The sequence below is a fragment of the Lampris incognitus genome, chromosome 20, assembly GCF_029633865.1.
Source record: "Lampris incognitus isolate fLamInc1 chromosome 20, fLamInc1.hap2, whole genome shotgun sequence".
NCBI lineage: Eukaryota > Metazoa > Chordata > Actinopteri > Lampriformes > Lampridae > Lampris > Lampris incognitus.
The window spans coordinates 4887312-4902706 of record NC_079230.1 but is presented as its reverse complement, the minus strand read 5'-3'; the positions used below and the strand labels follow the sequence as shown (position 1 = coordinate 4902706).

The 15395-nt window shown below is 50.7% G+C and overlaps 1 protein-coding gene across 1 annotated transcript in view; it reads right to left on the bottom strand.

The window, feature by feature from the left end:
• Window positions 1–9091: 9091 nt before the first annotated feature.
• Window positions 9092–15395, bottom strand: part of arhgef11 (Rho guanine nucleotide exchange factor (GEF) 11) — a 45333-nt gene continuing 39029 nt past the window's right edge. Inside the window, exons 36-38 of the mRNA XM_056300814.1 lie at window positions 13823–14181; window positions 9717–9849; window positions 9092–9491 (exon numbers count right to left, since the gene is read on the bottom strand). Of these exons, the coding sequence (XP_056156789.1) occupies window positions 9442–9491; window positions 9717–9849; window positions 13823–14181 (542 nt within the window). The 3' untranslated portion in view covers window positions 9092–9441. The remainder of the gene's footprint in view (window positions 9492–9716; window positions 9850–13822; window positions 14182–15395) is intronic.

The window sequence follows — 15395 nt, the reverse complement described above, 5'->3', positions numbered from 1 at the left end:
ACCTGCCACCTATGCTTGGGTACTGTTCGTTGACTATAGCTCAGCTTTTAATACAATAACACCCATAAGGCTATATATCACACTTGTAGCAGCTAGGTTTTCATCAGTCTCTATGTTTCGGGGTCTTGGGCTACTTACTGGGCAGAACACAGGTCGTCAAATTCAACAACAGATTTTCAAACTCATTGACCATTAGCACAGGTGCCTCTCCGGGCTGTGATCTCTCACCTCTCCACTCACTATACACCAATGGCTGTATTCCACACTGACACTGTAGAATGACCATGTTTGCTGATGATACAACACTGGTGGGACTGACTTCCTGTAACGACGAGACAGCTTACAGAAAGCAGGTCTCCGCTCTTGGTGACTGGCGTGGCAATAACAACCTGGAACTGATCAACAAAACTAAAGAACTTGTGGTTGACGTCAGTAAAAATCAGGGAGCGCTGCTGCCGCTGGCCATTAACAGAGAGGCGGGAAGGAGAGGATCATTTCAAATTCTTTGGGACTTCAATCCTCCCCCCCCCGAAATGGGAGGACAGCTTCGCCGCCATCCAGAAGAAAGCTCACCAAACCCTATTCTTTCCAAGGCAGCGTAGGAAATTCGGAGGGTCAAGGGGTTTACAGTTCTGCAGAGCTGCCATAGAAAGTGTGGTGTGTAACTGTGTGGTGTGTGGCGATTGTACAGCCCACGAGAAAAAACTGTTGGACAGGGTCGTGCGCACGGCTTCAAAACTAACTGGCTCTGAATTCCCTTCCATGTCTGAATTATACCGTGTTCACATCCAGCGGAAAGGTTTCAGAAACGTTAAAGGATCCCTCACATCCAGCCAACCAGCTACTCAATCATCTCCCTGCGGGTTAAAGACTCCGCAGGATCAAGACCAGAACATCTCGCTTCCACAACAGCACCTACCCTGCAGCAATGCACCTCCTAAATGCTCCACCGGCTGCACAAGTAGGGCCTCCTTAAGCACTTTGTCACTGTGAGGGTAAGATCATTGTAAGAGCATGTTTGTGTGGACCCTCCTCATGTGTACTGTGTGGTTATGAGTTTACTGTTATCTTCCAGCACACCGACACGAACTCCAAATCAGCTGTAAAGTTTAGGGGGCAATAAATTATTGAATCTTGATCTTGAAAGCATTCATCCCCTCATCTTCCTCAGGACACGGACACCCGCAGGAGCTCCATTTTAGGTTTGGTCCGCCGAGGCCTCATCGTAACGCGTCAGCCAACAGTAGCGCACAAAAGTACACAGCTAAAACAGGTGTAGTAGTACAAAATAGTACACAACAGGTGTAGTAGTACACAATGTTGCACAATTCCCTCTGCATATTTGACTTGTAATACATCTCTGCCGCACGAATGAGCATGCTCGTACTGGGAAGACGTGTCAATTTACAGCCGTCGTGGCCGTTTGGAGTGCGGGCGGCCCAATACTCAACAGACAGACAGACAGACAGACAGACAGACAGATACAGACAGACAGACACAGACAAGGCATGTGTCTTCATACAACCGCTTCCTCTTGTTGAAAACCTCTGAACCAAACTTAAATTATTCTTACGTTTGGGCCGGTCCAACCTAAGTTCCAGTGTTGTGTGTGCCTGTGAGGACGCGGTGCCTGTCTCACCTCCATAGATGGATCTACCGGACACATTGGCTTTGCAGGGACTGATCCGGTGTCAAACCAGTAAACTACCATTCAAACCAGACTGATTCGCCACAGGAGGACAACGGTGACGAGGAGCAGAATCCAACCCACTGAGATGAGACCAACGTCTCCCAAAGCGAAAACTTCACGAGGATTGCCGGTTCGAATCCCTGCGTTACCTCCGGCTTGGTTGGACACAATTGGCCGTGTCCACGGGTGGGAAGCTGGATGTGGGTGTGTGTCCTGGTCGCTGCACTAGCGCCTCCTCTGGTCGGTCGGGGCGCCTGTTCGGGGGGGGGAGGCTGGGGGGAATAGCGTGATCCTCCCACCCGCTACCTCCCCCTGGGGAAACTCCTCACTGTCAGGTGAAAAGAAGCGGCTGGCGACTCCACATGTATGGGAGGAGGCACGTGGTAGTTTGCAGCCCTCCCCGGATCGGCAGAGGGGGTGGAGCAGAGACCCCCAGATAGCATCAGGATGTGGGCCACTTCGGCAGTGATGCGGCACTGCTGGCCTTCTTCCGGCCCTGACAAAACAGATGTGACCCTGAAGTGGCCCACATGTATAACAGCAAATATGGCCCAAATGTGCCAAATCACATGTGGGCCTTTTCTGGCAACGACACGGTGCTCTGGGCAACATGTGGTCTGGATGTGACCCTGAAGTGGCCCCGTGTGGTGAATGGTGAATATGGCCCAAATATCACAAAACAAATATGGCCACCGTTGGCAAATATGTGGCACATGCAGCATTGCTATGGCTTGGTTCTGGCCCAGATCTGGCAAACAGGAGCGGACCGCCCAAGTGTCATCATTCCACGTGGTATGTGGGCCGGATGAAGTGTCGGGTGTGGGACGGGTCCGGGCCACAGCGGTTTTGTTATCTGGGCCGGGACGGCTTGAAAGAGTGGGGTATTGGCCGGGTACAACTGGGGAGAAAATGCAAACAAACAAAACAACTCGACACACATTTCCTTATCCATGTTCCTTTTAATTCCACAAAACACATGAATCTGAAACACGAGTTCATTTTCCTTCTGTGCAGCTAACAAATCTCACCATTTTTAAAAACAGGGGAGAAGAAAATAATTTACACATCTCTTGTCATATCTACAAAAATAAAATGGAACAGACACACTAAGGCCTTCACAGAAAAAACTCAACATATAAAACCACCGTGTGATCTCTATGTTACACGAGTGAGGGGTTTGTGTGTTTTTGTTTTTAAAAAAGACGATGAGATGGTGTTTCCAGACGTGTGTGTATGCATACAGTAGTTTGCACTGTGCGGGGGGGGGGGGGGGGGAGGGGGGGTCTTTTTGTGCAACACCTTACAAAAGGAGATTGGGTATAAATTCAGACATCAACACAGAATGCAGGACAGAAAGAACAGAGCACGTGGTGGAGGACGAGGGGACAGAAGAACAGAGGTAGAAAGAGGACAAGGCGGAAAATGTTGAAATAAGGGATGAAGAAGAAGAAGAAGAAGAAGAAGAAGAAGAAGAAGAAGAAGAAGGGAATGAAAAGGAAGGTAAGATGACTGGAGAACATTAAGAAAAAGAAAATATTCATGAACACTCAGAAGAAACAGACTTGAGCAGATTTCTGCTTTTTGGATTCATCCGTTTTTCTTCTTTTCAACACGTCCGAGCGCAAAATAACTTCCTCCAACGCCGGCACGTGTGTGGCATGTGTGTTGTATGTGTGTTGTATGTGTGTTGTATGTGTGTTGTATGTGTGTGGCATGTGTGGCGTGTGTGGCACGTGTGTGGCATGTGTGTGGCATGTGTGTGGCACGTGTGTTGTATGTGTGGCATGTGTGTGGCACGTGTGTGGCACGTGTGTGGCATGTGTGTGGCATGTGTGGCGTGTGTGTGGCATGTGTGTGGCATGTGTGGCGTGTGTGTTGTATGTGTGTTCATGTGTGGCACGTGTGTGGCATGTGTGCGATGTGTGTTGCATGTGTGGCATGTGTGTTGCATGTGTGTGGCGTGTGTGGCGTGTGTGTGGCATGTGTGTGGCATGTGTGGCGTGTGTGTGGCATGTGTGTTGCATGTGTGGCACGTGTGTGGCATGTGTGTGGCATGTGTGGCGTGTGTGTGGCATGTGTGTGGCATGTGTGGCGTGTGTGGCATGTGTGGCACGTGTGTGGCATGTGTGTGGCATGTGTGGCGTGTGTGTGGCATGTGTGTGGCATGTGTGGCGTGTGTGGCATGTGTGGCATGTGTGTGGCATGTGTGGCATGTGTGGCGTGTGTGTGGCATGTGTGTGGCATGTGTGGCGTGTGTGGCATGTGTGGCATGTGTGTGGCATGTGTGGCATGTGTGTTGTATGTGTGTTCATGTGTGGCACGTGTGTGGCATGTGTGCGATGTGTGTTGCATGTGTGGCATGTGTGTTGCATGTGTGTGGCGTGTGTGGCGTGTGTGGCATGTGTGTTGCATGTGTGCGGCATGTGTGTTGCATGTGTGGCATGTGTGTGTTGCATGTGTGGCATTGTGCGGTGTGTGTTGCATGTGTGCGGCGTGTGTGGCACGTGTGTGTTGCATGTGTGGCATTGTGCGGTGTGTGTTGCATGTGTGGCATTGTGCGGTGTGTGTTGCATGTGTGCGGCGTGTGTGGCACGTGTGTGTTGCATGTGTGCGGCGTGTGTGGCACGTGTGTGTTGCATGTGTGCGGCGTGTGTGGCACGTGTGTGTTGCATGTGTGGCACGTGTGTGGCATGTGTGCGGCGTGTGCGTTGCATGTGTGCAACACGTGTACGGCCACGGCATGTGTGTGTTGCATGTATGTGGTACGTGTGTTGCATGTGTGGCATTGTGCGGTGTGTGTGGCACGTGTGTGTTGCATGTGTGTTGCGTGTGTGGCATGTGTGCGGCGTGTGTGTTGCATGTGTGCGACACGTGTGTGGCGTGTGTGCGACACGTGTGTGGCGTGTGTGAGGCATGTGTGTGGCGTGTGGTTAAAAGTTAATGTGAATAACATAAATCCTTTGTAGGACAACCAGCTTCTTCATAATCACAGAGGACGATGCTTTTCTACCAAAGCTGCCGTGCCGTGAAAAAACAAACAAAACAAAAACAAAACAAAAACAAAATAAAAACAAAAACAAAACAAAACAAAAACAACACAACACAACACAAACACAAACAGCCCTTCATAAACCCCTCTGAGTGACGTTCCCACGTGGACGTGTGTCGGTCGGATAACTCCCATTGTCCCTCGTGGCGGTCTGGAGAGGGACTTCCTCACTTATCTCCATGCAGAGTGTGTCACATGTTGGGTTCAAAGGTCACGTTTCTGATGACGGTAATCCCGCCTGTCGTCCTGGCTCATGTGGACTCGGGGACGATCCCGGCTGACAGCGGGACTCGGGACTGTGGGGGGGAGACAGGAAGGGGACAAGCTGGTTGTATTTCAAACGCAACGAGCTTCGGTTCGGCCGAGCGGCTCCTCCGAGTCCAAGTCAGAACCGGTTTCTAACGAGGGCGCAACTTATTATTATTTTAGACCCCCCCTCCCCCCCCACTGTACCCGGCCAATCACCCCACTCTTCTGAGCCGTCCCGGTCGCTGCTCCGCCCCCTCTGAGCCGCCCCGGTCTCTGCTCCGCCCCCTCTGCTGACCCGGGGAGGGCTGCAGACTACCACATGTCTCCTCCCACACATGTGGAGTCGCCAGCCGCTTCTTCTCACCTGACAGTGAGGAGTTTCACCAGGGGGACGTAGCACGTGGGAGGATCATGTTATTCCCCCCACTTCCCCTCCCCCCTGAACAGATTCCCTGACCGACCAGAGGAGGCGCTAGTGCAGCGACCAGGACACATACCCACATCTGGCTTCCCACCCGCAGACACGGCCAGTTGTGTCCGTAGGGACGCCCGACCAAGCCGGAGGTAACACGGGGATTCGAACCGGCGATCCCCGTGTTGGTAGGCAACGGAACAGACCGCCACGCCACCCGGATGCCCTGGGGGGCGCAATTTCTACCCAGCTTAAACAACATCAAGGCGAACTGAGGCGTCCACCTCTGAAACAGCACGGAATGGGAAGGGAAAACCCTCAGGAACCTGCAGTGTTACACCGGAGCGCCGTCCGCAAAGGTTTTCAGAGAGTCCGTTTGCAGTTTTCTGGTCATTTGGGTCGAACATCAGAACGTATTATTGTCTTGATGGTCAAATCGTTACGGTTTAGTGTCTCTGTGCCGCTCGCACAAACAGGAAAAACACACACGGCCAACAACAACACTGCACCGCCTCCTCTCCCAAAGTACAACTCACTGTAGTAGACAACCATGAAACCAATGAAACCCGCCTTCACGCCAACACGCTCCGATCAGAACCTTCACACCAACACGCTCCGATCAGAACCTTCACGCCAACACGCTCCGATCAGAACCTTCACGCCAACACGCTCCGATCAGAACAGAACCTTCACGCCAACACGCTCCGATCAGAACCTTCACACCAACACGCTCCGATCAGAACCTTCACGCCAACACGCTCCGATCAGAACCTTCACGCCAACACGCTCTGATCAGAACCTTCACGCCAACATGCTCCGAATGATCAGAACCTTCACGCCAACACGCTCCGATCAGAACAGAACCTTCACGCCAACACGCTCCGATCAGAACCTTCACGCCAACACGCTCCGATCAGAACAGAACCTTCACGCCAACATGCTCCGATCAGAACCTTCACACCAACACGCTCCGATCAGAACCTTCACGCCAACACGCTCCGATCAGAACAGAACCTTCACGCCACCACGCTCCGATCAGAACCTTCACGCAACACGCTCCGATCAGAACAGAACCTTCACGCCAACACGCTCCAATCAGCACAGAAACTTCATGCCAACACGCTCCGATCAGAACCTTCACACCAACACGCTCCGATCAGAACAGAACCTTCACGCCAACATGCTCCGATCAGAACAGAACCTTCACGCCAACACGCTCCGAATGATCAGAACCTTCATGACAACATGCTCGATCAGAACAGAACCTTCACGCCAACACGCTCCAATCAGAACAGAACCTTCATGTTAACACGCTCAGATCAGAACAGAACCTTCATGCCAACATGCTCCGATCAGAACAGAACCTTCACGCCAACATGCTCCAATCAGAACAAAACCTTCATGCCATCATGCTCCCATCAGAACAGAACCTTCACGCCAACATGCTCCGATCAGAACAGACCGAGCTGTTATTTCCCACATGGATCACACCAGCACACTTTAGCTCGGATCGTTACTATCTTTATTACTATAATTATTACTCCAACAGAATTGTTCTTTCCCTTGATAAAAGAGGTTCCTCTGTGCAGGGTCGGGTGTGCCTCTGAATGCTGCCTGGTAAAAAGTCCCTTCATGTTTAACGGGGGGTGCGAGGGGAGGAAGTGGACTCGGATGAGCGTCAACACTACTGGAGCGGGAATTCAGGGAGTCAAGTCAAGTCAGTTTTGTCTGTATAGCCCAAGATCACAAATGTGCCTCGGTGGGCTTCACAGCAACACAACATCCTGTCCTTAGACCCACTCAGCGGATAAGTAACAACTCCCTAAAAAACTCCTTTAGCAGGGGGGGAAATAGGGAATTCAGGAATTCAGGGGGAGGAAATTCAGGGAATTCAGGGAGAGGGAATTCAGGGAATCAAGTCAAGTCAGTTTTGTCTGTATAGCCCAAGATCACAAATGTGCCTCAGTGGGCTTCACAGCAACACAACATCCTGTCCTTAGACCCACTCAGCGGATAAGTAACAACTCCCTAAAAAAACCCTTTAGCAGGAGGGGGGAAATAGGGAGCAGGAATTCAGGGGGAGGGAATTCAGGAATTCAGGGAGAGGGAATTCAGGAATTCAGGGGGAGGGAATTCAGGGGGAGGGAATTCAGGGAGAGGGAATTCAGGGAGCAGGTGGGGATCGAACCCGAGTTCTCCGCACCACGGCGACTGCGTTAACTCAGTCAGCTAAAGGGTCTGAGCTGTTAGCCAAGGGGCTAGCGAGTCTAGTCGTCCGTGGTCGCACGCCGTTGTGCCCTCCACAGAGAAGGGACGTTTCTTCACAGTTTGTACACCCCGTACAGCGGAGGAAGGCCGACATGGACAACACGCCGTGTGGACAGGCATCACGACCGGCCCGTTTTTGGCAACCTTGTGTTTTTATGGTTCATATGTTTCAATGAATGTTCAAGTCTCAAATCCTGAATCTATAGCCTCCTTTCCACTACATGGTACCGGCTCGGCTCGGCTCGGCTCGCGGAGTGTCGTTTTCCACCAGCGTAGCTGGCCTGCATCGATTTTGGTACCGCTCCAGGTTTTTTGGAACCTCGACAAAGGCAGTACCAGAAAAGCGGTAACAGCTACCAAAACGCCAGTACTTCCCAGTAATGGAAAACGAAGAAGTCGAGCCGGGTCGAGCCGGTACCATGTAGTGGGAAAGCGGCGTACGTTTCCTGCCGTTTAACCTCGTCGTCGGCAACACTGCCCGCCCCAGAAGAGTAAAAGAAGAAAAAAGAAAAGCCCTGTGTAACTTCAGACTACAGGATGAGGTGAGATGACCAGCTGTGCGGGTCCACGCTGGATCTCCTGCTCTCGTCTTTATCCCTGTACGTCAACCGAGCGGCGCCGGCTAGGAACACACGGCGCTTCAGTAGCAAACGGCACGGTAGTGTTTTCATAGCTTACGGGTTATACAGTGTATGATCCAGATGAGCGGTGTAACAACAAATATGTCAGCGCCGAAGGTTCCGGATGGCCACCCTGTAGCTTACGAGGATGTGGACAAACGTCAAGGATATGTCGGTGTGGGTGGCCATCTTGGTACTCTCCCAAAGAAAAGAACACATATTCCAATAACTAGCGTTTCTCCAGCAGTGAGGGAGGATTCGCACAAACAAAGTCAAATAAAAAAAGTGATGAACAACGCTTGTGTGTGATATCGGCATCCTTCACGACAACCCAGTGCAAATAACCTGAATCACATAGACAGTCCTTCGGCCATGCTGGCAGGTGAACCCAGTGTACAGCGACCAGTGGGGGGGGGGGGGGGGGGGGACTTGGAAGCCATCTCGGCTGGAATGAGGTTTTTTTTTTTTCAGCATTGGCTCAGAAGAGAGCCGGTGGTCTGTCCCTTCCCTGACCCGTCCAGCCTGGAGGATGTAGGTTTGAGTGACAGGGGGAAAGAGCAGGGGATAAAGTGCTGGGGTGATGGGTCCCACTCAGGTATTTCCTTCAAGCAGACTAACAAACAAACAGACAAACAAACAGAATAATTCACACTCTCCCGCTCCCTCGTTCCAGCTCTTAAGGATTTCAAACACACAAGCACTCAACATCTCAAAATGGCCACTGTGGTTTTTCTTTGCAAATCTCCGCCTTTCCAGTGTCCTCCACCTTCCTGGTCCTGATTCCGCTTTACAACGTTCCCTCCCAACGTTCCCTAATAAAGCTTCTCCTTCACCCGTTGGCTCTGCAGCTTTTCTTCCTCCTCTCAACTTCTTCCAGAGTCTTTCCAGGTTCGACCCAACTGAAGCCTCCCTGCGAGAGAGGTCAGAGGTCGTCTTCCGGGTTCCTGGTATCCAAGGGCGACAAAGAGAAAAACGTCCATGGTCCATTGCGGGTTCTGTTCTGACAGCCAATGCATGCTGGGGATGGGTTAGAGGGCAGATGGAGGGGTGAGACGAGGTCACCTGACTGTCAGCGCGCTGAGCAGAAGTGTGTGTTGGTTTCAGCGCCAGCACAACAGTGTGTGTTGCTAAGGAAATCCACTCAGAGACGAGATCAGAAGCCGGTTGACTGAATTCTGGGTTCTGCTGGGTTTCCCTCGCTGCCTGGATGGGGAATTGAAAAACAAGAGTTAATAACACAGTCTATGAATGAAAGGACATCAGAACAACAGCTATGGTCATTCGTACTGACGTCTACGTTCTTTTTTTGTTGTTGGTCATTGTCGAACGCAGACACTCTCAACTGTGTGCCAGACAGAGAGGATCTGCACAAAAAAGCTATCCCTTTAACTTTCGGACCCCGGCTGAACTTTGACCCCGCCGACTCACCGTCCACTGAGCCACGGTCCAGAGATGGCGTCCTGGTGACGGTCGGCGTGTGGCACGGGTGGTCCTGCAGCTCCAGACTGACGGAGGGCTCTCTGAGGGTCTTCAGGAGCCGGTGATGGGCTTTCTCCAAGTCCTGCGTGAGGGTGGAGAGAAGGAGCCGACACAACACAACACGCCACCCAGGAGCAGAACATCAGTTAACAACGAGACGACATCGTTACACAACAGTGTACCACCGGGGAAGTCATTATCTACAGAGCTTTACAGAAGAGGTTGAGCATGTTTAGGGTGGTGTGCTACAGTGAACCTGAGAGGAAACTGAGGTCCAGATATTGCAGAAGTGTTGCAAGTCAGATTACATGCAAACAAACTGACTTCAGGAAACACACGAACAGACGTTTAACCGGATGACTCCCTCTGTGTCCTGTTGCTAGGGGGGCCGCTCATCTTAAAGGGGCGACGTGGAATATTTCAGCCTTCCTGAGTCACAACGGCTAGTAAATATCAGCAAGGGCTGTTCAATACCACCGACTGTAAATATCACTGAATTAAACCACACACAGCCCCACAACTCCCCACATGACTCTATTTAACATCAGAGTAGACGGGCTAACAGAGTGATTTACCAGCAAAGACGGTCCTCAGAAAACTGGTACCGCTGCACACGTTCCAAGCTGCGTATCCTCTATCTTTCCGGTTTTTATTTTTTTGTGTTGTTCATCTCATCTCATCATCAGCTGCTTCTCTGGGGTCGGGTCGCGGTGGCAGCAAGCTAAGTAGGGCACTCCTGATGTCCCTTTCCCCAGCAACGCCCTCCTGCACACTCTAAGTAGGGCACTCCAGACGTCCCTCTCCCCAGCAACGCCCTCCAGCTCCTCCTGCACACTCTAAGTAGGGCACTCCAGACGTCCCTCTCCCCAGCAACGCCCTCCAGCTCCTCCTGCACACTCTAGGTAGGGCACTCCAGACATCCCTCTCCCAAGCAATGCCCTCTAGCTCCTCCTTGTGAATATTTTTTTCCTAGGAACAATCTGGAACGTTCCTGCCCTCAGGTGCTAGGATTGGCCAGATCTGCCTGTCAGTCAAGGCCGATGTGAACGCGCAACAACCCTAACCCTAGCCATGTTTGCTAGCTGACTGTTAGCCATTAGCCACGTTTGCAACCAAGCTAACTGTGCCAACTTTACTGTGTGTACGGTAAGCGAATATTTTTTTCCTGGGATGAATCCGGAGAGTTGACTGACAGGCAGATCTGGCCGATCCTAGCGCCCGAGGGCGGGAACTTTCCGGGTTCATCCCAGGAAAAAAATATTGGCCTCCTCCTCGGCACTCTAGGTAGGGAACACTAGATGTCCCGCTCCCCAGCAATGCCCTCCAGCTCCTCCTGGGCACTCTAGGTAGGGCATTCCAGACGTCCCTCTCCCCAGCAATGACCTCCTGCTCCTCCTAGGGGATCCCGAGGCATTCCTAATTCCAGAATGGACATGTAGTCTGTCCAGCGAGTTCTGGGTCTACCCCGGGGTCTCCTCCAAGTTGGCTGTGCCCGGTAAACCTCCAAAGGAAGGCACTCAGGCGGCATCTTAATCAGATACCTGAACCACCTCAAGCAGCGGCTCTACTCCGAGCTCCCTCCGGATGTCCGAGCTCCTCACCCTATCTCTAAGGCTGAGCCCAGACACCCTACGGAGGAAACTCATTTCAGCCGCTTGCATCCGCGATCTCACCCTTTCAGTCACTACCCAAAGCTCATGACCACAGGTGAGGGTTGGAACGAAGACTGACTGGTTAATTGAGAGCTTTGCCTTCCGGCTCAGCTCCCTCTTCACCACAACGGTCCAGTACAACATCCACATTACTGCTGATGCTGCACCAATCCACCTGTCAATCTCCCGCTCCATCCTACCCTCACTCGTGAACAAGACCCCGAGATACTTGAACTCCTTCACTTGGGGCAACAACTCATCCCCAACCCGGAGGGAGCAACCCACTTCTTGTTGTTATTCACACAAATAAATAAGAGAGGGTATTATTTGGGTAAAAATGGCAAAACATCCCTTTAGCAAATGTTTCCTGTTGACGGTTTTTATAAATGTGTGTTTGTTGTGTATGGGAGGGAACGCGGTGCTGAGGTTAAATGCCCAAACCTGCCCGGCAACACCAGCGCTGTCCAGAGAGGATGTGAAGGAGGGTGTGTGCATCATGTCAAATGGAGAATTGTGTTGTAATTCAAATAGTGACTGTATTGGTCAAACTGTATAATTCTGAATACATGAGAATGCTTTTTTCCTGTAAATTACACCTGAGAAACTGGGTTCCTCTTACGTTCAAGGACTACACCTTTAAATATCATTACACATTCACGACAAAAGATAGTGCAAGTTATATTTATCAGCAAGGTTCACATTTCCTGCTTAACACACTGATTGGAATTATGATATTCAGGTTTTTTCAGTGTGAGTGGGTAAAATGGTATTGGAAATACCATGAGGCTACAGTTTAATTTCATTCTTGTTTTATTGAAGAAAAAAAAATCAATTTATTATTTTATTTAAATAACTCATTCATTTAAAATTTATTTTCATAAATATCTGCCAAATTTGATTTCTATTCAAATGACAATTTCATTTAAAAGCTGCTGATATCAGCTTACTTTGTTTTATTCCATGTGTTTTTATCACAGCATTGTCAAAGAAAATGATTTTCTTTATCAAAACAAGAATTGTTCTTCAAAGAAGTATTTTTCAGCAACAGGAATTGAAAAAGGCGAGGGTCATCTTATATTCGGGCAAATATGGTAATGTTTTATTTTGGGCAGGTGGAGACATGAGGTCAGAGGTCAGCTAGGACCTGGAGAGAAAGAACATCTATGTGAGGATGTTGTTCATTGACTTCAGCTCAGCTTTTAATACAGTCATACCACAACACCTGATCGGAAAGCTGAGCCAGCTGGGCCTTAACACCTTCCTCTGCAACTGGGTGCTGGACTTCCTCACGGGGAGGCCACAGTCAGTGCAAATTGGCAAGCTCTCCTCCATGACCATCACTCTGAGCACTGGCGCTCCACAGGGCTGTGTGCCGAGTCCACTCTTGTTCACCCTGCTGACTCACGACTGCACAGCATCATCCACCTCCAACCTCATTATAAAGTTTGCTGATGATACCACAGTGGTAGGTCTCATCAGCAACAACGATGACTCATCATACAGAGCAGAGGTGGATCAGCTGGTGGCGAGGTGCAAAAACCACAACCTCTCCCTAAACACATGAAAAACTAAGGAGGTCATTATTGACTTTAGAAAGACCAGCACCCACCATACCCCTCTGACCATCAATGGTATGGACGTGGAGAAAGTCAGCAGTGTTAGGTTCCTGGGAGTTCACGTCACAGAGGACCTCTCCTGATCCTCACATGTCACTGCGCTCTCCAAGAAGGCCAAGCAGCGTCTTCACTTCCTGCGGCGTCTGAAGAAGGCGAGTCTCCCCCCACCCGTCCTCACCACATTCTACAGAGGCACCATAGAGCATTCTGACCAGCTGTATAACTGTCTGGCATGGGAACTGCAAGGCCTCCGACCGCAAATCCCTACAGCGGATGGTGAAGACAGGTGGAAAGATCATAGAAACTGCTCTCCCATTCATCCAGGCCATCTTTGATGCACGGTGCACCCGGAAGGCTCTTAGCATCACGAAGGACCCCACCCACCCTCCCCACATCCACTTCACCCTCCTACCCTCTGGCAGGAGGTACCAGAGCAGCCGTGCTGCCTCCACCAGACTATGCAACAGCTTCATTCCTCAGGCTGTGAGGTTCCTCAACAGCCTGAACACTTGGACCTTCCATAAAATGACTTTTTTGACCTTCTTACTCACTGTCTGTGTCAGGTGTGCTTGTGATGTTTAGGTCTGTGAAGTAATTTTTGTTTTTAATATTTATTGCGTGTTATTTGTTTTTATGTGGCACTGTGGTCCATGTGAAACGTAATTTCGTTACCTTTTATGTATGAGACATGCATATAAGGCAATGAAAATAAAAGCAGTCTAAGTCTATTTTCAGCTGTGTGGGAGTGTTAGGGAGCACCACTTTAAAGAGGAACATCTCTACTCACTCTCAGCTGGTTCAGTTTGCTCATCAGCTCCTCGATGGTGTGGAAAATCTCATCCACGTTCTTGATTACGTGGCTCTGGAGCCCCGTCTGCGATTGGCCAGCTGCTTCTTCTTGTTCCTGCTGCAAAGCTTCTGATTGGTTGGGCTTCAGACCACAAGCCTGAGCCTGTGCATCTCCCTGCCCCACCACCTCCTCCTCCTCCTCCACGACCACCTCCTCCCCCCTCGGCTGTACTGGCAGTGACATCACTTCCTGCAGGGGCTGCGGGAAGTCGTGGGCGGTGGGTGTGGGGGGGTCGTTGAAGTCGTCGGTGGCGCTCTCGCCTTGCTCGCTGGGCATCACCAGGTAGAACGTGTTCCCTTTGGGTAGGGAGAAAGAGTTATCTGAGCAGAACCAGAGAAAATCTGCATGTGTGCAGTTTTATCAATGAAATGAAATTCTGCTCAGTTCATTTCCAAACTTAAATCTCACTCAACACAACCAGAGTTTTACAGTTTGTCTGTATTTAGACAATACCACCCATCCGTTCCGTCCATTATCCAAACTGCTTATCCTGCTCAGGGTCGCGGGGATGCTGGAGCCTATCCCAGCAGTCATTGGGCGGCAGGCGGGGAGACACCCTGGACAGGCCGCCAGGCCATCACAGGGCCTATTTGGACACTACATAACAGAAAAATTCACTCTACTTGGAAACAAAAAGAAGCTCTGCTGGTCAACATGTAAATGTAGGTTCCTTCATTCAAGGCTGATGGAGGACTACTCCATCGCCTCTAAAATAAGCAGTCTTAAAGGATTCAGCATTTATTTCTTTTTTTTTTTCTGGATCCCTCCTCCCCTTTTCTCCCCAATTGTATCTGGCCAATTATCTAACTCTTCAGAGCCGTCCTGGTCACTGCTCCACCCCCTCCTCCCATACATGTGGAGTCGCCAGTCACTTCTTTTCACCTGACAGTGAGGAGTTTCACCAGGGGGACGTAGCGCGGGGGAGGATCACGCTATTCCCCCCAGTTCCCCCTCTCGGACCAGGTGCCCCGACCGACCAGAGGAGGCGCTAGTGCAGCGACCAGGACACATACCCACATCTGACTTCCCACCCGCAAACTTGGCCAATTGTGTCTGTAGGGACGCCCGACCCAGCCGGAGGTAACACGAGGATTTGAACCGCCAATCTCCTTGTTGGTAGGCAACGGAATAGACCACCACACCACCTGGACGCCCCATTCAGATTGTTCCAGATGAGTTATCACTCGGGCTACTACAGTGAATTGGTTTGCAAATATTTGAATTTGCATCTCTCGGACTTCCTGCGACTCGAGGTGTCGTCCTTTTAATTGAGTGCTTTGTAACGGACATCAGGATTAGAGCTGACAGGACCACAGAAAGACCAACAAAACCTTCACTTATACAATTCCACTGAGGACTCCTGATGAAGACAAACACATAAAGGCATGTTGCTGTGGTCAAGACTAGGGCACGGTGCCCACTACAGCAAGCTCATCGTCATTACCCTGTGCAGTGGCCCCGCCTCTCGGACCTGATGATTGGTCTGCAGTTAGGGCGACATCATCAGTGA